Below are 21701 nucleotides of genomic sequence, written 5' to 3'. Positions count from 1 at the left end.
ACGAAATAAGTGTTGTTTTATTTCGCCCGGGGCTGTGAAATGTGTGTGAATTGACAGTTTTATCACAAATCCTTCATGAACTGACCCAATAATCTGGATTTTACATTGTACTAGGATAAAAGACAGCAAGGAGTTGGGACTTCTGAACTGCTAAAATAGGGAAAAGACTACACCTCCTTTGGCAACACAAATTAATTTGTCCATTGTCCAGATATCGTACAGCTATCACTTCCATTACTCTACTAAAACCTTCTTAAAGTGATCTTCCCCCAGCATCTGGTTGTGACTTTGTCTTAATAAGACCAATTTGAGATGAGTGTAAAGCATGATCCATGGAGCGCTTTATCTCAACAGAGTCATTGAATCATGTCCTTGATTTTTGCAAAAATATTAGTTTTATTGCCTTTTGCATGTCAATGCCATTCATGCCAAATCGTTGCTGAGATCTTACTGCGTTTCTTTTATAAAAGGCTGGATCAGTGCCTGAATGATAATGATATACTGTTAATCTTGGCATGGCCCATAGTTTCAAGCCCATGGCTTGTGCTATCTTCGATAAGCCTTCCGTCTCTATATAATGTTTGTAAATATATGGTGGGAACACCAAACCCTGTTGGTGATGTATTGCCTTTATCAACAGGACACACCCACCGACACTATCGACTTCTACCAGGTCAACGCCACGATCTTTCAGTTGGTCCATGTTGAGTTTCGGTGGGCGTTCTCCGTTGTATCCCTCCAAGAACAAGATGCCTGGATCAGCTTTATATTTCCGGGAGGCATCGGTGTCTTGCCACGTGTTCCTATCATACAGCAATTCCTCGTCTTTATTTGGTTTATACATGCATCGAGGCGCTACAATATCCTTTTTGGTGGCTAACATTTGCTCTATGATATCGGGCGGAGTCTTTATGATATCACTATCTATCCATAACACCCAGTCTTCATCCCCGAGACCATTTGTTAACAACATGTTCCGCGCCAAAGCCAAATGTCGCCTCCTTTCCTTCTGAACGGAGGCCCTGTGCTTGGGGTCTCCGCCAATAGGTAAATCCCACGGATACTGTCCTCCCAAATCAAAATGGTGGAAATCCACTCTTCTGAATTCGGACGTAAGAGAACTCAGCACCTGCTTAGCTTTCAGAACAGTCCCGTCCTTACTTCCATCCTCCCCAAAAACAACAGAAATGAGTTCATGAGGATATGTTAAGGTTTCCACCAAAAATTTAAAATCCTCTAAAGATGGTTCAGAGTTATGTAATAATGATAACACTACCACGGTCGGCTGATCTACTGTCCTGTTTAAGCGAGTTTTATTAACTGATCCACTAGTTATACTGCGAAGAGGAAACTTCCCTTGGGATGTTTGGTTGTCGCGGTAGCGGCAACGTTGACCTGATTGGTATCTGTAGAGGGCAAATGTCATCAGGAGAAGACACACAAAAAACAGATTCAAGGGGTATCTCATCTGACAAAGTAGCCACCGATGACATCGCGGAAAGTGGTCAGCCCTGAAATGATAGAATAAGCATATAACATGTAGGCCTAAGGCAGCCTTATAAAGATTGACATCGAAATGCAGAAAGCATTGATGGATAAGGTGGCTGAGAGAGGACATTAGTCACGAATTCAGCTCAGGATTCCTGAGGTCAGCATTCCTGAGGCTGAGGTACAAGTCGGGTGCCTGAGGTATAGGCTAAAAGGATTCCTGATCGTACAAGCCAGGTTTCCTGAGGTTGAGCCTTATCCTGAGGTAGATGGCTGGGGATATGTCCAGGGCCTGTAAGTCTTCTAGCCGCACTGACCCGGCGACCGCGGCAGATACCGATCCGAAGGTATTGGTTGTCTCTATCAACAACGCTCGGGTGGAGGTCATTCGCGCAATCCTTTGGCTGCCGCCTCATCAGTTCTGGCCAACACATTTCAGCTTCCTCCTCTCGCAGTGTTTGGTGAAACAGCCAATACCTCCAATTCGGTATAAATCAGAGAAGAAATAAGACAGATTCGAAAGCTATCTACCCACCTCATTTTGCGACAGGCCTACAGCAGGTTTGATATCCAAGAGACAAACAGATGAAATGCATGTCCATTCCAATCCATTCCATGCATCACTAAACAGACGATATTCGAGAAGTGGTCATTTGGAAAATCCGATTATCATCACCCTCTCTTCTTTCATATTAGTTCTATTCAAATCCGATTACAAATATCTTAACATTTCCAAAAGAATCTTTGTCTTTGATTTGCACAACTTTATGGTCTTTTCAGTCAATACTCATTTCGAATACTCATTTCAATTTCATTCGAACACTCATAAATAATTCAAATTCAAGAATGAACAAGTCTGAATTTTAGGTTATGCATATGGTTGCACAACACAAACCAGTCCTAATTCTGTATAAATCCCACCATTAATATATTCAGTTTTTCAACGCTATAGTCTTTTTGTGAAACAGCCTCACGCGTGAGTGGACGCATTGGCGTTCCCATAGGATACGACATTTCGTGCATAAACCGGCCGATCTATTGCAAATGTTCAGCATACTACAGTTTTCAGCCTGCATGTTAATATCATGAAAGGACGGATTGAGAGAAACCTCGTTTTTTTTGTCATTGAGACTGATCGTCGGCTATATATAGCCAGCATAAAATAAACCGGCCGGGTAGGCCCTACGATTAAAACGATATCAAATGAGTGTGTCGATATATCGTCTGATAATGCCACTCATGCTTGAGTTTTTGTCATGCACATTCACAACAACATCATGCCCTAGATTTTATTAGTAATATATAAATGTATTAAAGGGCAAACAGCTCGAAGTTTTCTTTGGTCGTTACTGACAGATAGTCAAGTGGTCTCTGAAGTTCATCCGAAAATGTACACGAACGTTCTACAATCGGTTTGTGTGCAGAAGAGAGCAACAACACGGCGTTATAACTTGGTGTTAGTTAAGTCCAGTCATGAACCGCCGAGCTAAGTTCAGGTTAGTGACTATCTCGACTCAGTGAACATCCAGACCTGCCTTTAAGTTCTGTTTCCAAGCACCACGAACTGTGAGATCCAAGATTTCACAATGATTTTATCTTTGTGCACATGCCCATTATGTAGTCACGGAATCACATGAAGTCGTAATAATGTAAATAAGTAAAGTTTTCCTTAACAATTTTCATAAGAAGCCATTGTCTGACCATAGTGTAACTTGATAGTTGGTATATCACAAGGCGGTTGTGGTGAAGCCAGACGACAAGCGATACTGTTAAATGTTTTAAATATTCGATATGGGTTTTTCACAATCGGACAATCTCAAATTCAATTTCATATTTCATATTTATAACGGACGAACTTGGCCTTTAATTAACGTGGCCTGGAGCAATGACAGGACCAGCTGACCCGCTGCTACGCAGCATTCTCAATAAGGGTCATGGCAACTCCCTATCCCCAGCAAGCGAAGGTCTTGTGGACCTATATGTCTAGCTATATCGGAATGACCAGGTCTAGCTATATCGGAATGACCAACAAAAACATTTTGATCATGGTTGCCAACGAAATATCTTATGTTTATGCTTTGCAATACTAGAGGTCATGTTGCGTCCAATGCATTTCAATAAAAAAAGCATATTTGCATATCAAATTGAAACGACTTTATTCACATGTTTTTATTCACATTTTAATATAGGGCAAGCCTCACAAAGATTGTAACATAAAACTAGCTTGTCAACGACAGCTCTCTGTATGCATTCTTCCTGGTGTTTGTTTTTCCTATCTTATGGCTTGCATGTCTCTTAACTGACATCTATATCATAATACTATAAGGCGGCTCGCTAAAGTGCCATTTGGGGGTCGTGTTTCGTCTCGAAATTTTGCACGTTTGCAGGTGATATGTTATCCTGATGCAACGTCATGTTTATTTTCGGAAATTTACTTCAGCGGAGCAGTAATGAGGGATTTTTAATCGGACACGGTCAATTCTCCTTATCACTCACGGAAGCCAAGCCATTGCTGTTCAGTTATGCAGGGGATTAATGAATCACCTGCACTCCCTGTGGGGTGACTAACACTACCTATTGAACGGCTGGCTGTAGGGGGATGATTGGAACAGCCTGTACACGTGTTGACCTGCTGAACCAAGGTTAATGTTATTTTCAATCCACGATTGTAGGTCACCTGATCTTCGAGATTTCGCGGGAAAGAAATTGTAAACAAACGCATGTGTGCAGTTCAAATGTAAACAAAAATGTATTTTGATATTTTTGGTTGCTGGACTTGGGTTTTCCCGCAGTAAGGAGCTGGGGTCAAATTGATGGTCTATCGTATATTGGTACTGTATTAGCCAGAGCTAGCCCTTGATTATGAAGGGATTTTCAAATTAAGGTTACAATGGTATGTTTATGTGCTCACCACAGCTTTCAAAACTTGATGTATCTGAAGAGGCACTCTGAACTTGGCATGGCCTTATCAAGGACCTGCTCACGGTGCTGAACTTCTAGCTTGCCTGTCGACTAAGTGCCTTGCCCGAGATCATGCTACATGTAGGAGGAGCACGCATTTTAAAGTTTTAGTAGTGATAGTGCAATTGGTCCGAGCCATTTGGAGGCCGACATGTGAAGGCCTATCTGGGTTCTCCTTCATCTCCGTATAAAAAGGGGCATATTGCTGACTAAGGAACGAGGTATATTCACATTGCCTCATCATCTCATTCGGACCAATTGATTTACTTTTATATGCACGCATACAGCACGCCACAGGGTCCGAGTCTGTGGACAAATGGTTGGTTTAATTTGTCTCTTCGATATTGCTCCTTTGATATTGCATTATATTTTCATTGCAATTCAATCTATTCAAGGTATAGCCCATTTGAACCTGCCTGCGCCACGGGTACAATGCTAGTATAATATAATATACAACGATATGTTGGTGTATTCAGGGCTTTTAACTCCTACGGCAGGTCGTTGAGAAAAATTGCGAGAATACCCAAATGGAAAACGAGGATGCAAGTCGTCATATAATGTCGGCCAATAATGGGGAATCCCATCGGACGCGCTAAGAGCACTTCCGTTTTACAAGGAAGCAGGCTTATTTTCAATACGGCGAAGCTTCACTGAATCAACGCACTGGCTACATATAAAGTGCTCCAATCTTCGAAGGGAATTTGGGAAAAACGAGAACTGAACGAGGACAGGCTCTATAACCAAGTTATTTCAGGTAGGCTAAATAATGCCCGGAGAGAATGCCAAGTTGATAGTGGCGATACAAAACAGTTTGTCGAAGCATTGTCTGTAGGATCATCAGCTCAACCAACCTCATCAACTAACCAGCGAAGAGGAACCCAAATGGAATTAACTCTATCGCGACCCTTCCTTTTTAGCTGCCATGCCATATATGTATAGGTTGGTTGCTGACGTGGAAGAACTTACTGTAGATCTTTTCCAGTAAAGGTCCAGTTTGTTGACGGTCTATAATGCATGATTTTTAGAATATTTTTATCTTTCAGCTTTAATTATTAGATGCCTTTCCACGAAGAATCTGTCGGTCTGCTAACGCGTCCACTAACATGCACGCATGGACCCCAATTCTCTGCCGGTGGAAGTCCATGGGGACTCGGTTTTATTTTGTTCACCCAGGTCGCCCATGGCATCAGCTACTTCGCAGTATTTGCAGCAGTGGCACTCCGAATCAACATAACCTGCTTTCATCTCTCTAATACGGAGATTTTAGCTCTTTCAACATCTTTCTACGGTAGGTCCAGCATGTCCTTTTATATATTCTCTATTGCCACAAGCGGGTATGGGACGGGGGCATTACACTAGTAGAAATAACGGTTGTTGAGCATTTGAAAATAAACCTTAAACGGTTTCCGGCTCACACAAATTTAACTGCGAGCCGTTAGGTGGTTGTGGGGGTGGGAAAAAACGCTTCCAGACGTGGCAGAGTTTTGCAACGGTTTGATGTCTGTGGTCTGTTTGACCGCATGGGTAACCTACTTATTCTTCCTGTTGCAGTTGTTTCCTACGTTACCAACCTGATAGGAGGATGGTACGCGGACACGAGGGCGGGGCGCTACTGGACCATCTTCTTTGCAAACCTCATCAACCTCATAGGTTAGTATACGGGGGTAGCATCTACCCCCCCCCCCCCGCCCCACACACACACACACACCACCACCCTAACGGGCTATCTTGGAGCTCGTTTACCTGGGGCTCTGCGGTATCGAATCGGAGCCGTGTGTGTCAAGATGTGAGCGATTTCAAATTGCTGTTTCAACCCTGATGTCTCAGCCTGCTCAAAGAGTCTATCTGTGGCATTAAGTGTTATATTTTCACAGGTTACAAAAATAAGAAGTCATCAGTTACAGTCCCACTAGTTTTATGAAAGGACTATAGATTGCGGCAACTCTCGCCAATGATACTAATGCATGTTTGATTCACTGCAAGTTATTGGTTCTTTCAGGTTCGCTCATGAAAACAGCTGTGGCCATCGTTTATAGTTACACAACGAACAAGGAGGATTTCCCGGTGAGCATATATACATCTATTTAGCTAAATTAATATGCTTTCTGTCTTAACTCGATATCAACGCGAAATGAATCTTCGTTCATCTGTTGGATCTGAATGAGTGGCATGCTATGTAATGATCAGGGTGCCTTCAGGTTTTGGTTTTGCACATGCAGCCCAAATTAGGAATCCGTAGACCATGCAGGCACAATGGACCATATAGTAAACTCAAAGAACTCGATCACTTGGGAGAGCATCTTGGTTTTCAATATACTCCACCTCTCAAAGACAGAGTGAAACGACCAGAATCTCAGGATGGGGGAGTAGACATTACATCACAGAAGAAAGCATACTTATTCAAGTTCATTAACCAACTTCTTGTTCTGTTCGATTTTTGTATTTTAGGTCTCAGTGATGCTGCCTATCTATATTGCCTCTTTGATGTTCATGGCAGTAAGCCGGGGCTTCATATTACCGAGTATGGTCCCATTCGGGGCACAACAAGTCGACCAGTCAGATGATGCCAGACTTTCTTCATACTTCCGTTGGCAAGCTTCCAAATGAGTTTTATGCATACAATCAATATTTGATAAAGACTTGTCTTTATTTATTCGTGATACAATCCGCCCGAGTCGGTTTATTAATGTGTTATGTAGGCATAAAACAGGCCATTGCGGTAAAACTTGACATATATATAAGGTTGGGCATGCAGTGGCTACATTAGCACCGTGAAATCTATATTCAGTTATGAGGCAGGCCTGGCCTGTATACATCGTCACCAACTCAACGAACTCAACGAATTTCAAACCAACGAACCGGCTTAATATTATGTTTTTTAATTGTTTTCTAGGACCATCGTATCTTTTGACATTGGCAAATACTTCGTCTATTGCCCATTGGCATTCATAATCTACGTGTATGACTTAGACCCGATTCTGGTCTGTACCATCGTGGAGTTAGTTGCAGAGGCCCTGGCTTGGGCTGTCCTAGTCCTTGGAAAGAGCGCGTACGTCACAGCGCCAACTACCGAAGGTAAGGCCCGGCTACCGCGGGCTGAGCCCAAAACCATGGTAAAAACTGAGAGAAAATGAGTTAGTCCCAGATATCACTTCAAGTAATTAACATTACAAAACTGTTTGATATTGCCATCAGCAAATGGGCAGAAAGCCTTATTCACAAAACAAAGTTGTGTATACCATTTTTTTTGCGCTCAGCCTAGAACACTACTGACCCCCGAACTGTCAGAGTTGTGTGTGTTAAAACTTGGAGTTTACTTGAGGTTATCTAACTACCGGTAATTGTAACTAACTTGCCTTGTACATTTCTGCACTATTTCAGGTGAAAAGTCGATGAAGGAAATCACCAAGGCCTTTTCAAAGAACATCTTAAACCGTTCCGTTAGTCTGTCACCAGAGGACGCCATGGAACGGATGAGCTTAGTCCACGAGCCACCTGATCCACAACTCATGAAACTGCAACGTCTAAAACTCAGGAAAATGTTCCTCATGGGAGGCATTTTCACCATTGCTGGTGTTTTTTCAGCTGTCAACTTGCAGGTAGGCCCCAATACTAAGAGTTTTTGTACAGGAACCAAAATGTCTGCAGTGTTTAGCTGGAAATGGAAGGTCCTCCATCCTCACATGATTTTGTACCAACTCATTCTCTGCCCGTGGGAAGACCAAATGATTTAAGTCAATAGTGCACATACGGAGACTTCTCATGGCCGACTGCTACCGGTGGCGTTTATAATGGAACGGATGACACTATCGCGGAGTGATCCATGTGGGCAATCCACACATTAGTACGGCCTGCGCCGTGAGGGGCATGTCCAGGGGGTCTCTGGACCTTCCCTCCTTGCTCGCGCAGATTATAGATTTAGTCCGGGAATAAAACGTAAAAACTTTTCAGTACTGCGAGGGAGATACTCCCTCACACATTTTTTATTGCTATGCTCATTCAGACCCCTCTCTGTACGAACTCTTGGACACGCCCCTGCATGCACTCCCTTCTATTTTTGACTTTCATAACCTATTCTATCGGAGTTTGTATTCCTTTGACGGTTTCCAGGGGACAACGACCTATTTGGTTCAAGGCGAACAACTAAAGGGCGACTCTCCTGCCATACCGCATCTTTTCGTAGCTTCCTTCGCCCCTCTGACAGTGATTGTCCTTTCCGTCCTGACGGAGGTCTATACCTGGTGCTGCTCCAGGAGGACTGGCTATCGCTTCTGGGAACTAAAAATGATAGGTATAAAGTCAATAAATGCCATGTTCTGATAAAAATGATACAAATACAATGCTGATGACACAAGAGTTCAGTGCCAAATGGTGTCCTTTAATACACGTCCCACTACTTTGTACTTAGTATATTTGCAAACATATTGAATCAGGAACAATTGGTGTGATCATGAAGGGGAGAGGGAGTATAAAACGGGCCCATGTTGTCAGAATCGGAAATCTCAAAAACATGTTTCGGCCGGTGTAGAAGTTTAAAATGTCCTAGGATAGAATGCCCGGGAAACGAAGGATTCTATTATGCGCTTCAATCTCTGAGCTATTGACGGTCAGTGTCTCTATAGAACCATATTGGAGAATACAATAGGCCGGACACTTTTTCCAGGGGGGCATTTGTTACACCGGGTCGTGCGAGTTTGGGTTTTAATCTACGCGTGCGTCTTTGGCACACGCTTTTTGATTTTTACGCCTCGGAAAATGACCGTTTCAATTTGTATTTATAGTAGTTGGAACAATCTTCGCTGTTTTGTCCCTGGCCAGTGCCGACTACATTGAGATCATCTGGAGGATTGGCCGGGAGGAATGTTCCAAATTCTGCCAGATTCCTCAATTCGTCTTCTTAGGTCTTGCCGAATTCTTTTTCTACATTCCTGGTAGGTTTTAAGTGTCTTTCTCGCAACGCAACCACTAATCAGTTTTTGTTGACTTTCTACAGGGCTTGGTGGTCCCATTGTAACTTTGTTCTATTGGAAACCCGGGATAGAAACACAGTAAATCACCTTCATCATTGCTGTTTTGAACCAGAGTTATTAGCGGCTTTACGGGACTATAGTATGATATCATATTTTTCCAGGTTTTGAATTTTGCTACAGAGAGAGCTTTGCAGGTCTTGAGAGCACCACCACAGGTTTCTTCTTCGGAGTGGGCTCATTTTTCGCAATGGTCATCTTTCTCATATTCATTCCTTTGGGGACAGTACCAATGAAAAGTAAGTGAACCAAAAGACGAGGAAACCTTTCCCACTTCATCACTGTTACGAATTCGTCGGCAATGGGTTGTGATATGTGGTCACAACTATTGGAATAGGGGCGGCAAGCACTTGGCGACTTCATACGCAAATGCCGAACATATTAGTGGAGATACAGCACAACCTGCTGATCATACATGTAAAATAGAATGGTAGGTGCGTACACACTTTATGGACGCTCCCAATCTTGTACTCCTCAGACTATTGTGTACAGTGTACAGTGTACAGTGTATACTGTGTACAGTACATGTACTAACGGGTCTTTTCTTCTCTTCAGTTGGTCTTAGTGACAACAAAGGTTTCTTCCTGGAGCTGTTCTCAGCTCTTGGTGGCCTAATGCTGCTGACAATGCTGGTTCTCTTGTTCCCTCTAACAATCTGGTACACCAGGGTTAGGAAGAGCCTCAAGGACAATAACTTCATGACAGCTATCATCACAACCACAGACCTGCAGCATGTGCAAGGGACTAACCAAGACGTGGATGACACAGTGTTACGCAATGACAGACTTACAGAGACTGTTGAAGGGGAATCACCGGACTTCAGTGATCAAGACATTGATCTTATGTCAAGGTATATCCAAGGGGAGGACCTGGTAGATGAAAGAGATTTATCACCATCCCTTGACTTGGGGCGCACTTCAGATGAAGATACTTAAAGGTTTAGTATCCAAGTACCTATGCATTAAGCTGCACCTACATAGTTGTTGTTTGCAAGATCTCAGCTGAGATCATAGGAGCATGTGTTTTGGTGGCTCTAAACAGGGCGGAGGACTGCATCAATTAGGCCTTGGACACAAGGTATTGTTCCAGTTCCTGCAGAGGCGGAATTACTCTAGTTTCACCAATCTAAGACCGGTTGATCAATTACCAGAGCCTTCACATGACACATGCATGTAAATGCAGCAGCAGAAGGTGGCGGTGAACTACTGATAACATCAATAACAACCAAAATAAACTTAAGAAGTTTAAATTGTCCTTTTACTGAATGCCATTGTATTCAAGAGTACACGGTACACGCAATTTGACACCATATAAAAGAGAATCAACATACATCTAAGACCAAACTACATTATTCAATTTATTAGTTCTTGATCGTCAATTGCCACCATAATGAGGCCATAACCAATACATTAGTTTGGTGGACCCTACAAATTTTTACTATAAAAAGCTGTGATGGAAATTACTGGTGTTATAAACCACCATACATGGTGGCAAAGAGCGAGTGCAAAAACATCTGAATGGCAAAAAGGTGTTGCAGTCACTCAAAGTGAAAATAAACTTGTCGCGTGTTCTCTCTCTGCACACCTGGTTCAAATGACCTTGTTTAGGGGCTTGAAAGATGTTTTTTATAGCTGGTCATGGCCCAATTGTACAATGGGAGCTGATTGTTGACTTTGTTCTGAGTTTTCCTTAAAGAAATCATCACTGATAACTACCTGTATTACACCTAAAACGATGCAAAGTCATTTGTAAAATGTTACTGACTATTAAACAAATCTGAACACATGATGAAGTATTTGGTTTTTGTGTAGTTTTCATTGCCCTGGAATCTTCGTACATCGCTTTGCAGAGGTAAATTTCTAGAATAATACACCAAGTCATGTATACATACAGTACTCTCTTGAAACCCGAGACGGCTATCTCTTCAAAAGGTAAAATCCCTACATATTTGAGCCCTTAAAGGCTATTTCGCACACCAATGATTCAGCCTACTTATTACATTTTCTTGGGCGGTGAAAATGAACCGTCTCATTTCCTATTCATAAGTCAGGCACATCAGATAGCTAGATTAGGCCCGTTGAACATGTGGACAATAGGGTCCGCAATAGGGTTCCATTCAGTAACTTGCGTATGACTTGATGATCCTTTGCACAGCTTACACCCGAGATTGATCACTTGAGATGTGTCATCAAATCTGTTGCTTGGCAACAACACTTATATTAGACTTGAATTGAATTCAACACACTGGTCCTTTCTTTACATAATGATGGATTTGGAATGCACGCTGCAATATCTTACTTCGAAGTGGTCTGGTAAAACTTTGATTGATCTTTAGCAAGTATATGATTTAATGAACAGGTTTTCTGTTTTACATGCCACATACAAATACACTACACAATGTGATTTAGACAACGAAGGGCAACTGGACTAATGGGAGGAAAAACTGCCGAGACATTTATGCAAACTGCATGACTGGTGTTCCTATTTACCATTCGAGAACTAGCATGGAGCTTTCTTAAACTTTAGGACATGAAAGCCGAGATACCTAAAGCTGCATTTACTAATGTCAGCTTAATGCATTATTTTAGAGAGACATGAAGAAAACAAAAATGTACCAACCTACCAACACTTATTGAAAGGATTGCCATCTCAATGGGTTTATTACGGTAGTATAGTTTTGAAAAAGACAATGAATCATGATTATAATAAAGAGACAGTATATATCTTATAAGGCATGGAATGAATTGATATAGTAACTGCTCTGAAATAAGATGTACCTTCCAGCACAAGTTAAAAATTGTGTAGTGATTATGGCACAAAATTGTAAAGAAACCTGTCTAAGGTAATTTGGCACAGTTTATGCGTTACATCTCATCCAGACAGTCTTCCTTACCCCAAGACCAGTTCTGTTATAAAGTTTTGGCAATGTTAGGATAATTACATGTTCCGAAGGCCAATGGTGTGCATTCTGAACGTGAACGTTAACAGGGAGTTGATCAATGTAAATTTAAAGTATAATGTCATGCATACACGGAAGCATATTCGGTGTCTTTATCATGGATAGTTGGACAGCTTGTGTTGGGCATCAGCAAGAAGGCTTTTCCATAGTTCAAGATTCAAAATGGTATATTTTTCAATAGATCTGGAGATGCTTCAAGGAACGCTGAGGACAATTCACCTGGGCGATTTTTAAAAATAGCCCAAGCAAGACTACCAGCGGGCCAATTTGTCGGCAAGATTCAAGAGCTGAAGAAACTAGAAGTAACCCAACAAAATGATGCACAATACAAGCTGTCTGAAATAACAAATATAGAGTGACAAAGACTAATCAAGCTAAGCTACTTAATCGGATGGATGTTATCCAGCCCTTCAATGAATTTGGAATACAAGTCTTCATTCACTACACCTGACCACAATCAGCGACGATGATTTTCTTGGAGGTTTTACCGCTCTCAGAACCGAACGCTTCAATTGCCTTCACAATCTCCATTCCCTCGATAACACTGCCAAAGACCACATGTTTGTTATCCAACCTAGTTAAGAAAACGAAAATGTCACTTTAAAGGGGATTCTGCATGACCATCATTTCGGCCTGCTTTTTACATTTTCTCGGGCGGTGAAAATGAACCTTCTCATTTCCTGTTGATGAGTCTGGCGCAGATCAGTAACCTAGACTTGGCCTGATGCATAGCTGGACAAGGGTTCCATTCAGAAACTAGCGTATGACTTGATATTATGATAATGCATCATCTGCGTTAATACCGACTGAGGCACGGTAAGGGCATTGTATTGCTCGTACCAAGTTTGCTTTAAGATACAGGCTTCTAAAATGGGTGAAAAGACATTCACCTACTCTTAATCTTTTCCATATCAATGACAATTACAAAAAAGGTGCATGGTATCTTCAATCAAAAATTAAGCAACTTGGGTTTCATGAATAATGTACGTTGCACCATATATTGAATATTATTTGTAATTTGACTTCAAGTTCATTTCTGGTGGACGATTTGATATTGGAGAATCTGCTACTCAACCCAAAAATTTTGCTAATGAGAAATACATACCATGCTGTTTTTACTGTGCAAAGGAAAAACTGAGAACCATTGGTGTTTGGCCCTGCATTAGCCATGGAGAGGATTCCTGAAGTAAAAGACATCACCTATTTAGTAAAGAGCGAAAAAAGAAAAGGTAAAAAGGTTTATACTTTTCTTGACAGCACAAACCCAAGCAAGGGGGATGTGCTATGACTCTCAAAGTATCTGCTCAATTTTTTTTATATTTGTCAAGAAGTAATTTTTCAATTTTTTTGTCAGAATCATTCTGAAATGCTGCAGGGACTGTTAGTGGTTGTTGTAGTCAGATAAACATTCTCTGGGCAGTCGGAACTCACCGGCTCCAGTGTGTTTCAATGTGAAGTTCTCATCGGCAAATTTTTCTCCATAGATGCTTTTGCCGCCCGTTCCATCTCCCCTTGTGAAGTCACCACCCTGGCACATGAAATTTGTGATGACGCGGTGGAATGAGCTTCCCTTGTAGCCAAAGCCTTTTTCACCTGTGCAGAGAGCACGGAAATTTTCTGGAATGGATAAGATAAGAATCTCAACTAAAAGACCATAGAGGACACATGCAAATATAACATAGTAGGCATAGCAAGGATTGAAATCTTTTTCAACGGACCAGTGCTCATTAAAGCACTCGACTAATACATAAACACCACGCCAAGAAAGCTGAGAAACTATAGGTCACGGACACAGGTTGTTCAGAGTCATTCCTAAAATCCTCAGCACCATCAGTAATTCCGCAAATTCCAAGTAAATTGCATTGTTGTGGGTCAAAAGATGTCATGTCCAATGCAATGACGTTAATACCCAAATGTTCAATGCAGCTCTGAAAATTTCTTTTTCGTCAGTGTCATGATGTCCTCAATGTATCAAATGAAGTATTGTTGAACCTATAGCCTAGGCCTAGTTAGTACATTTATTAGAAGAATTTTTGGGCTCTTTCGTTGGCATCTTAGAAACAGGATAGTCAGATGATGGTTTCTGTCAGACAAAAAGTCAGTGAATGCGAGGACTGTCACAGTCACAGAGTCAGGAGAGAGCGGACTAGTCAGTTTGTGTCTGTCAGTAGAATACCACCACTAGCACTCCACTCAAAAGTCAAGCCACACAATGAACACCGGCATTTTACTTACCAGCTGTTTTTGGGACTACATCATTCCTGAGCTGAAGAGAAAAATGATGGGGTTTATAACTTAATTGTAGTTGTAGGCCTATAAAAAAAGTGTAGGCCCCATCTCTCACAATTAAAGATTGATTGATATTTACCCAAAATACGACACTTTGGTCTGGAAATATTTGGTAGGTCTAAAGCCGATGGGTCAAACTACTGGCCAACAGAGGACCTCGTCACACAAAAGGCCTAATAGAAGAGACATCCATGACTCATGAGTGATGGGCTGGCCCCCTGCATTCGAGACCACCAGTGCGTGCACCAGGCTTGGCATGCACGTAGGCCCCTAAGAGACAAAACACCCACCATCGACCATGACCACAGCCGCTTGACCCGGCCGGCGCGGCGGCAATCGTCAAACGCCAAATATACAGATATAACTTGCAGTTCCCTCCTTACCTCCATTATAATTCGACCCATGCTCCTGCCATCAGCCGTTATATCAAAATATACCCTATTTCTCGACATGGTTAATGTTTAAAAAGCGGAAAACGATGAAGAATTTGCGGTTCAGCTTCGGTCGACTCCCAGACAGGCGAACAAAATGGCGGAATATAAGGCGGTCGATATCGACCTCGATATCATGATAACGATATACGGTGCTAAAAATAGACTGGGCGCGGAATCTGCTTTGGCGGGAACTTCTATTGAAGCAAATGCTTTTATCTAAAACTCCATGTGCACTTACATTTTAGGCCTTTCAAGATATGTATAGGCCTATCAGCCATTCTATCGGGGCTAATTGTGTCGGTTGGGTTAGTGGGTGAATGATGAGTAGGCCTACTGATGTGCGTGGTAATTTTTGGACTGTATACGTTCTTACGCCCTTTGTTATACATATTGTTATAGTGTCACCTCACTGTGCTTTGCATATCAATGGTTTATGCTGGGTCCCATAAAAATATAAAACCGAATCTTTTATATTTTTTTGTTCCGATGCACATCGATCCGTCTGTACGGTGGCTGGGAAAGGATATCGAAAAAAAAATTATCGGCGGGACGACTTATTATCTCGGGGGACCTATTAAGTCGGGGGGACGACTTATTATGTCGGGGGGACGACTTATTATCTCGGGGGACGACTTATTATCTCGGGGGGACGACTTAGTAAGTCGGGGGGACGACTTATTAAGTCGGGGGACGACTTATTTAGTCGGGGGGACGACTTATGAAAGCGAGGGCGAGGCCTGGCTGTGACTGTCTCATCTCTCTCACCATGTAGACAACTTGGCAGAGCAGCCAAGCCTGATTTGGCCTGGCTGTGGCTGTCTCATCTCTCTCGCCATCAATAACGGCAGTGCGGCGAAGACTGATGCGGCCTGGCTGTGACTGTCTCATCACTCTCATCATGTTGTCAACACGGTGGAGCAGCCAGGACTGATTTGGCCTGGCTGTGACTTCCTCATCTCTCTCACCATGTTGACAACTTAATAATAATATTGCCCTACTGCCTTTTTCATGAATACATTTTGAGCATTATGTTTACAACGTAGTTGACAATAATTATAGTGAGAGAGATGAGACTGCAGTCACAGCCGGCCAGGCCAAATCAGTCTTGGCTGCTCTGCCAAGTTGTCAACATGGTGAGAGAGATGAGGAAGTCACAGCCAGGCCGAATCAGTCCTGGCTGCTCCACCGTGTTGACAACATGATGAGAGAGATGAGACAGTCACAGCCAGGCCTCGCCCTCGCTTTCATAAGTCGTCCCCCCGACTTAATAAGTCGTCCCCCCCGAGATAATACGTCGTCCCCCCGACTTACTAAGTCGTCCCCCCGACATAATAAGTCGTCCCCCCGACTTAAGAAGTCGTCCCCCCGAGAAAATAAGTCGTCCCGCCGATAATTTTTTTTTTTCGATGTCCTTTCCCAGCCACCGTACGTCTGCGCCAAGCGGATAAATGATAGATTTGACGCAACAACAGCAACCGTAACCGGTATAAAAACCAATGCTCTATCCAGAGCGATCTCTTTCCGTATACATTCTGTGGTAGTGTTGCTCCGCGATTTGTGCTCTGATCTAAAATGGTTGTGAAATGTTACTTTGATATATCAATCGGCGAGCAACCCGCGGGGAGAATCGTAATGGAGGTAAGTTTAAAGAAAAGATATATAGGCCTAGGCGGCGCTCCGTCTATACTTTCTGTGAGAAAATGTGGAGCAACTGCAGAATACCTGGGACACTCCGTGCTAAATGATAGGAATGTGTACATAATGTACAGAGGGACAGAGTGTACATCGTACACAGAGCTACCGTACTACTGTCTCGGCTATTCTGCAGTTGGGCCTTTTACATTACTGTAACGTGACGAGACGCGACGCTTTCGTAAACGTTTCGTAAACGTTGGTCCCAATCAAGTGCATGGATCTATAGCAACCTGGTCGGCAGCAACACTGACTCCAGTAGTTCTTGCTTGGCTCCTTAATCACATTTGACTTGTGTCGGCATGAAATTCTGAAAAGTCATTCTCCTTCATGTTTTTCAGCTACGAGAAGATGTCGTGCCAAAAACCGTAGGTTAGTGTGATATCACTTCCATTTTGAAATATTTCTAATTGCCGATTGTTCTAAATCTAGTCAAAATGGTGTTGCCTAACTATGCGTATGTAGGCCTGCCGCCATTTGGCTAGAACAATCGGCATTGATAATACTATTAAAGCAATTGGAACTCCTTCAAATTGAAGGAGCTGGTGTAGAAGTTTGAAATGTCCATGGAAAAAAATATTATAGGGCCTATTGTGTGCTCTGAGCTTTTGAGGTCTATGACCCCGATAACAGTTCAGGCCTACATACGGGCACTGCCAGAATACAAGTAGGGTCGGAAAGTTTTTCCAGAGGACCATTTTCTACTTCTACGCTGGATTTCTATTCATTTCAGAAAATTTCCGTGCTCTCTGCACAGGTGAGAAGGGTTTTGGTTACAAGGGAAGCAAGTTCCACCGCGTCATCACAGAGTTCATGTGCCAGGGTGGTGACTTCACAAGGGGAGATGGAACGGGCGGCAAAAGCATCTATGGAGAAAAATTTGCTGATGAGAACTTCACATTGAAACACACTAAACCCGGTGAGTTCTGACTGCCTAGAGAATGTCTATCTGACTACAACAACCACTAACAGTCCCTGCAGCATTTCCGAATTTCAGAATGATTCTGACAACAAAATGTTATAAATCATTTCTGGACAAATAATGTAAATTGTTATGTTTAAAAATGAAGCAGATACTTTGAGAGATATGCAGTGGTTGATTTCATAGTACACCCCCCCTTGCTTTGGTTTGTGCTGTCAAGAAAAGTATAAACCTTTTTACCTTTTCTTTTTTCGCTCTTTACTAAATAGGTGATGTCTTTTACTTCAGGAATCCTCTCCATGGCTAATGCAGGGCAAAACACCAATGGTTCTCAGTTTTTCCTTTGCACGGTGAAAACAGCATGGTATGTATGTGAAATAGTATATCGGGTTATTCAGAAAAAAAAGTCTTTATCAAAGATCTATAGAAGGTGGACTGACAAATAGGTGTCCAATATAGGTGTACACATCTGATGAAAGCATGAATTTTGATCAGCACATCTTCGATGCTTCTTACAAGTTTCATGGCCGTGTTAAGCATACAACAGCCATCAAAATTCACATGAGATATTTATCTATATCAATTAGTAAGCCTAGATGTCCAGAAACCTTTCATTCTTTCTCTGCAATCATCCTCGGCTGTACACCCACAACTTCAAAGACAGGCAGTTTTTCTTAATAACCCGATGTTATACATGTATGTCGAGGAACTTGAAGTTGTCGGACAGGACTGACTGTCATAATTGAGGAATTTCATTGCATTCGTATTGAAGAGGACCATTGCTACTGTGAACTTGGCCATAAGCTGCCCTGTCTTTCCAAATGGCCGAACAATGTCTGTGATGATAAGTTGTGTTAATTAAGGCGCACCTGACACTCTTTTAGGCCCAGTTCCACTGAAGCGTTGAACAGGCCTTTATAAACCAGGCTGCATGTTTCCTGCTGAAGCTGCATGGCTAAAAAGCATGTGTCTAAATGACTATAACTCTTTTTCAGGTTGGATAACAAGCATGTGGTATTCGGATGTGTTGCAGATGACACAACCTCAATGGAAACGGTGAGGAAGATAGAGGCTGTCGGTTCAAAGGGGGGTAAAACCAGCAAGACGGTGTTGGTCTCCGACTGTGGACAACTGTAATCAGTTGCCGATTATTTCCCGGTTAGATAGTACGACCGTACAAATTGTAAATTGACATCCTTAGTTGTTCATACATAACGAAATACTCCTTGACATGAATAATCTAATAATCTCGAATGAATACAACGAATTTGAGTTGAACATGCATGCTGCAGCGAGAAGACAGAAACACATGGAAATTCCCTTAGAACAGCAATGTTAACGCTCACACGCTTAAAGTCATAAACACAGCCTTCACTGTATTCACACCGGCACACCAGACCTGGCGAAGGCTTGCTAGTTGTCAAATTAATATCTTACTAGTTCAATTTTCACAATTAAAACGGCTTTGACCTCTTGTTTGCCTCAGCATTGCCTTGTCCACATTGAATGTCCAACAGCCAGTGGCTGCTTCAGTTATTGTGTACTGAAAATATATTGTATCATTAAATCATTAACATCGAGCAAACATTATTTTTTACTTCCTTTATACTCGAACCGGAGACCCGGTGTAATGTTTTTGAGTGTTTCTATTTTTGAGTGTTTCCCCTCATTGTTTGGGAACGCTTGATAGATTGACAAGTTTTTCTGTGTTTCCCCCTATTGAAAAGTCATGGTCTCTCTAGCTGCCTATTGTTTGGAAACACTGACACATGGGAAACAACCACAGATGTTACACCGGGAGTCGCCTCGGTAACCAGATAATGATATGATTTGCGTCCAGTATTGCTTAAAGCTGACTGGTGCATTCCCGAGTAAGGCCATTCGTGATGTTTGCGTCACAACTCCCTGGCTTGTCAGTCCATGACCATGTTTGACTGATGGGCGTTGATCCTCGAAAGACTGGGTTCAGATCCATCCAAGACCTGCACGTTCACCAGATCTTGGACTACTGATCAACACGGGAGTAATCCTGGAGCGACTGCATGAAAGGATGATGAAAGCAATTTACTTCCTTGGTCATCGCCTGCGGTGGTTCAAAACAAGTTATGTCACCAACTCGGCGTTGCATGCAAGTCTCAAGGGTTTAACTGAAGGAGACGACACCTGTTTTGAACAACCTGGGCAAGATCATCAGCCGTGTCGTTTCGGGATGCAGTGGAAGCAGGCATGTTGCATTAAAAATGAGGAAGCCAGCACAGATACTGTTGAAAACAACACTTTAGAATAAAAGATACGAATTTCAGCCGGCTTTGTTCAATAAGCCAACTATGAATCTTTTTGGACTGATGTAGGCCTACGGATGTACAGGGGTTACGTTCAGACATGTACCTTTACGCACATCATTTGGCTGAAACATCTTGTAACCGCGAATTCCTAATGAAAAAACAAACAATTCGCACTCTCACATTTATTCGGGTATTCGATAACCCTGGACACTCGGCACTGGAGAGAGTCATCGCATCTTTCTCCGCCACCTGGATATTACTTTAGGTTCAAGTACTTCAATTACTTCATACTCCGGCGAATTCTAACATAACATTAATCTTACAAACAGTACACATGGAAGCCATGGCCACGGGCTGTGATCAGCACTGATGCAGATGCGAGGATTGATCCAGAGAGGACGATGACCCTCTCCAGTGTCCAGTGTTTTCGGATACATGTACCCATTTATTCAGTGCAGGACACGACACAATCATTATCAAAGAATTGGAAAGTTCGGCAACTGGTTATTGAAATGAGTGAAAAAGTTAAATTCACAGGGTGTATCAAAAGTACAGATGTCGGATTCAGGCCTAGCCTGTCTTCACAAATGGTGGTTACCATGGTTATATGTACAGTCTAGCCCATAGCTACTTCAAACGATATGTTACAAACTGATGCACTAAATTCAATACCGTTTTTTACACAATCATGTCCGACATTTACATCATGGCATGAGATCTTCATGATGTAACATGTCAGTTATAAACCATACAAAAAGTGTTTCTATTTCGAGGTTTTAAAAGGTTTGAAGAACAACTTGTTTTTTGTAGTTGTTGACACTTTTACAGACGATAAGAACCTCATTGTCTTCGATAAGCGATCAATGAGGTGACAAGTAGAATCTACTTGCTCGTCCCCAGTTAGAAGTTCCACCCTCGTCTTCGTTATCAGAGTCCGGACTCGGGAGTTTCCGTAAGGGATATGAATCATTACTTACTTCACTTTCAAAGTTCACAACGTATGGTTGGTCGTTTACGACATTATTTCTTTGTTTTCTTTTATTCACGACAAAGCTGGAGCGAGCGTTTGTGACGTAAGTTGAATTGGCGTTGTATCTGCTGTTGTAACTGCACACGTTATCTTGGTCCATAGACGACCTGCAGCAGGGGAAACAACGGAAAGCATATTTAAATCCCTGCCTATATTTTGCATTCATCCAACAGTAAATGATTGGATTGTAACAACTGTTACTCATGGACAACCAATGGCAGAATACCCAGACAGCATTCATTCCTGGTAGATCGTATATAGATGGTTTCCAGTCCCCGACCAGGGTGATTGTGTGCACTGGTAGCCAACAGATAGCATAGATGAATACCACCGTCATCATCATTTTGATCATCTGCAAAGAGAAACGAAGAGAAGAGTGAGTACGATGAGCGAGCCACACAGATCATTGCTAAGATTTCGCAGAAAAATCTCTGAGAAGCCGGCCCCACTATACTACGAACCAACTTGACAAAGATGTTAAAATAAAGAGACCCACCAGCAGTGCCCATCGTAAAACCCATCAGAAAATCTGAAGGCATTCCTGAGTGTATAATATTGTGAAACAGATAATGGCTCACGATTTCACATCGAGATGCCACATGGACGGACATCTT

At 42.3% G+C, this 21701-nt stretch overlaps 5 protein-coding genes across 5 annotated transcripts in view; 2 read left to right on the top strand and 3 right to left on the bottom strand.

Annotated features, from left to right (window-relative positions):
* Positions 1-18: 18 nt before the first annotated feature.
* LOC135495426 (uncharacterized) lies at positions 19-2661 on the bottom strand. The gene is made up of 2 exons (XM_064784054.1): positions 2024-2661; positions 19-1511 (listed from the first exon to the last, which is right to left on the bottom strand). The coding sequence occupies exons 1-2, from the start codon at positions 2026-2028 to the stop codon at positions 365-367; spliced, it is 1152 nt and encodes a 383-aa protein (XP_064640124.1). The 5' UTR covers positions 2029-2661; the 3' UTR covers positions 19-364.
* A 2240-nt stretch (positions 2662-4901) lies between these two features.
* LOC135495385 (solute carrier family 15 member 4-like) lies at positions 4902-10971 on the top strand. The gene is made up of 11 exons (XM_064783939.1): positions 4902-5203; positions 5493-5737; positions 6001-6099; positions 6449-6513; positions 6898-7040; positions 7343-7524; positions 7831-8048; positions 8560-8740; positions 9231-9380; positions 9581-9715; positions 10032-10971. Exons 2-11 carry the CDS (start codon positions 5506-5508, stop codon positions 10409-10411), a joined length of 1785 nt encoding a protein of 594 aa, XP_064640009.1. The 5' UTR covers positions 4902-5203; positions 5493-5505; the 3' UTR covers positions 10412-10971.
* Positions 10712-15267, bottom strand: LOC135495408 (peptidyl-prolyl cis-trans isomerase-like). Its single transcript, XM_064784016.1, has 5 exons — positions 15108-15267; positions 14671-14701; positions 13867-14052; positions 13541-13616; positions 10712-13009 (listed from the first exon to the last, which is right to left on the bottom strand). The coding sequence occupies exons 1-5, from the start codon at positions 15174-15176 to the stop codon at positions 12877-12879; spliced, it is 495 nt and encodes a 164-aa protein (XP_064640086.1). The 5' UTR covers positions 15177-15267; the 3' UTR covers positions 10712-12876.
* A 1342-nt stretch (positions 15268-16609) lies between these two features.
* LOC135495403 (peptidyl-prolyl cis-trans isomerase-like) lies at positions 16610-19357 on the top strand. Its single transcript, XM_064784001.1, has 5 exons — positions 16610-16796; positions 17192-17222; positions 17584-17769; positions 18061-18136; positions 18768-19357. The coding sequence occupies exons 1-5, from the start codon at positions 16731-16733 to the stop codon at positions 18907-18909; spliced, it is 501 nt and encodes a 166-aa protein (XP_064640071.1). The 5' UTR covers positions 16610-16730; the 3' UTR covers positions 18910-19357.
* A 738-nt stretch (positions 19358-20095) lies between these two features.
* The window catches only part of LOC135495400 (RYamide receptor-like), a 29904-nt gene continuing 28298 nt past the window's right edge, over positions 20096-21701 (bottom strand). The window contains exon 3 of the mRNA XM_064783987.1: positions 20096-21439. Within this exon, the coding sequence (XP_064640057.1) occupies positions 20918-21439 (522 nt within the window). The 3' untranslated portion in view covers positions 20096-20917. The remainder of the gene's footprint in view (positions 21440-21701) is intronic.

Source organism: Lineus longissimus, chromosome 1 (genome assembly GCF_910592395.1).
Source record: "Lineus longissimus chromosome 1, tnLinLong1.2, whole genome shotgun sequence".
NCBI classification, from domain to species: Eukaryota; Metazoa; Nemertea; class Pilidiophora; order Heteronemertea; family Lineidae; genus Lineus; species Lineus longissimus.
Note: the sequence above shows the minus strand (reverse complement) of the source record. Positions and strands in the feature narration are given on the sequence as shown.

Bases quoted from the DNA above. Each gene is read 5' to 3' on its own strand.
- LOC135495385 (XM_064783939.1), top strand. From the start codon at position 5,506: ATGCCTTTCCACGAAGAATCTGTCGGTCTGCTAACGCGTCCACTAACA. The intron at 8,049-8,559 runs GTAGGCCCCAAT...GACGGTTTCCAG, and splicing joins TTTCAGCTGTCAACTTGCAG to GGGACAACGACCTATTTGGT. The intron at 9,381-9,580 runs GTAGGTTTTAAG...ATATTTTTCCAG, and splicing joins ATTCTTTTTCTACATTCCTG to GTTTTGAATTTTGCTACAGA.
- LOC135495408 (XM_064784016.1), bottom strand. From the start codon at position 15,176: ATGTCGAGAAATAGGGTATATTTTGATATAACGGCTGATGGCAGGAGC. The intron at 14,702-15,107 runs GTAAGGAGGGAA...TTTTCTCTTCAG, and splicing joins TGGGTCGAATTATAATGGAG to CTCAGGAATGATGTAGTCCC. The intron at 13,617-13,866 runs GTGAGTTCCGAC...CTTTTACTTCAG, and splicing joins ATTGAAACACACTGGAGCCG to GAATCCTCTCCATGGCTAAT.
- LOC135495403 (XM_064784001.1), top strand. From the start codon at position 16,731: ATGGTTGTGAAATGTTACTTTGATATATCAATCGGCGAGCAACCCGCG. The intron at 16,797-17,191 runs GTAAGTTTAAAG...CATGTTTTTCAG, and splicing joins CGGGGAGAATCGTAATGGAG to CTACGAGAAGATGTCGTGCC. The intron at 17,223-17,583 runs GTTAGTGTGATA...TATTCATTTCAG, and splicing joins TGTCGTGCCAAAAACCGTAG to AAAATTTCCGTGCTCTCTGC.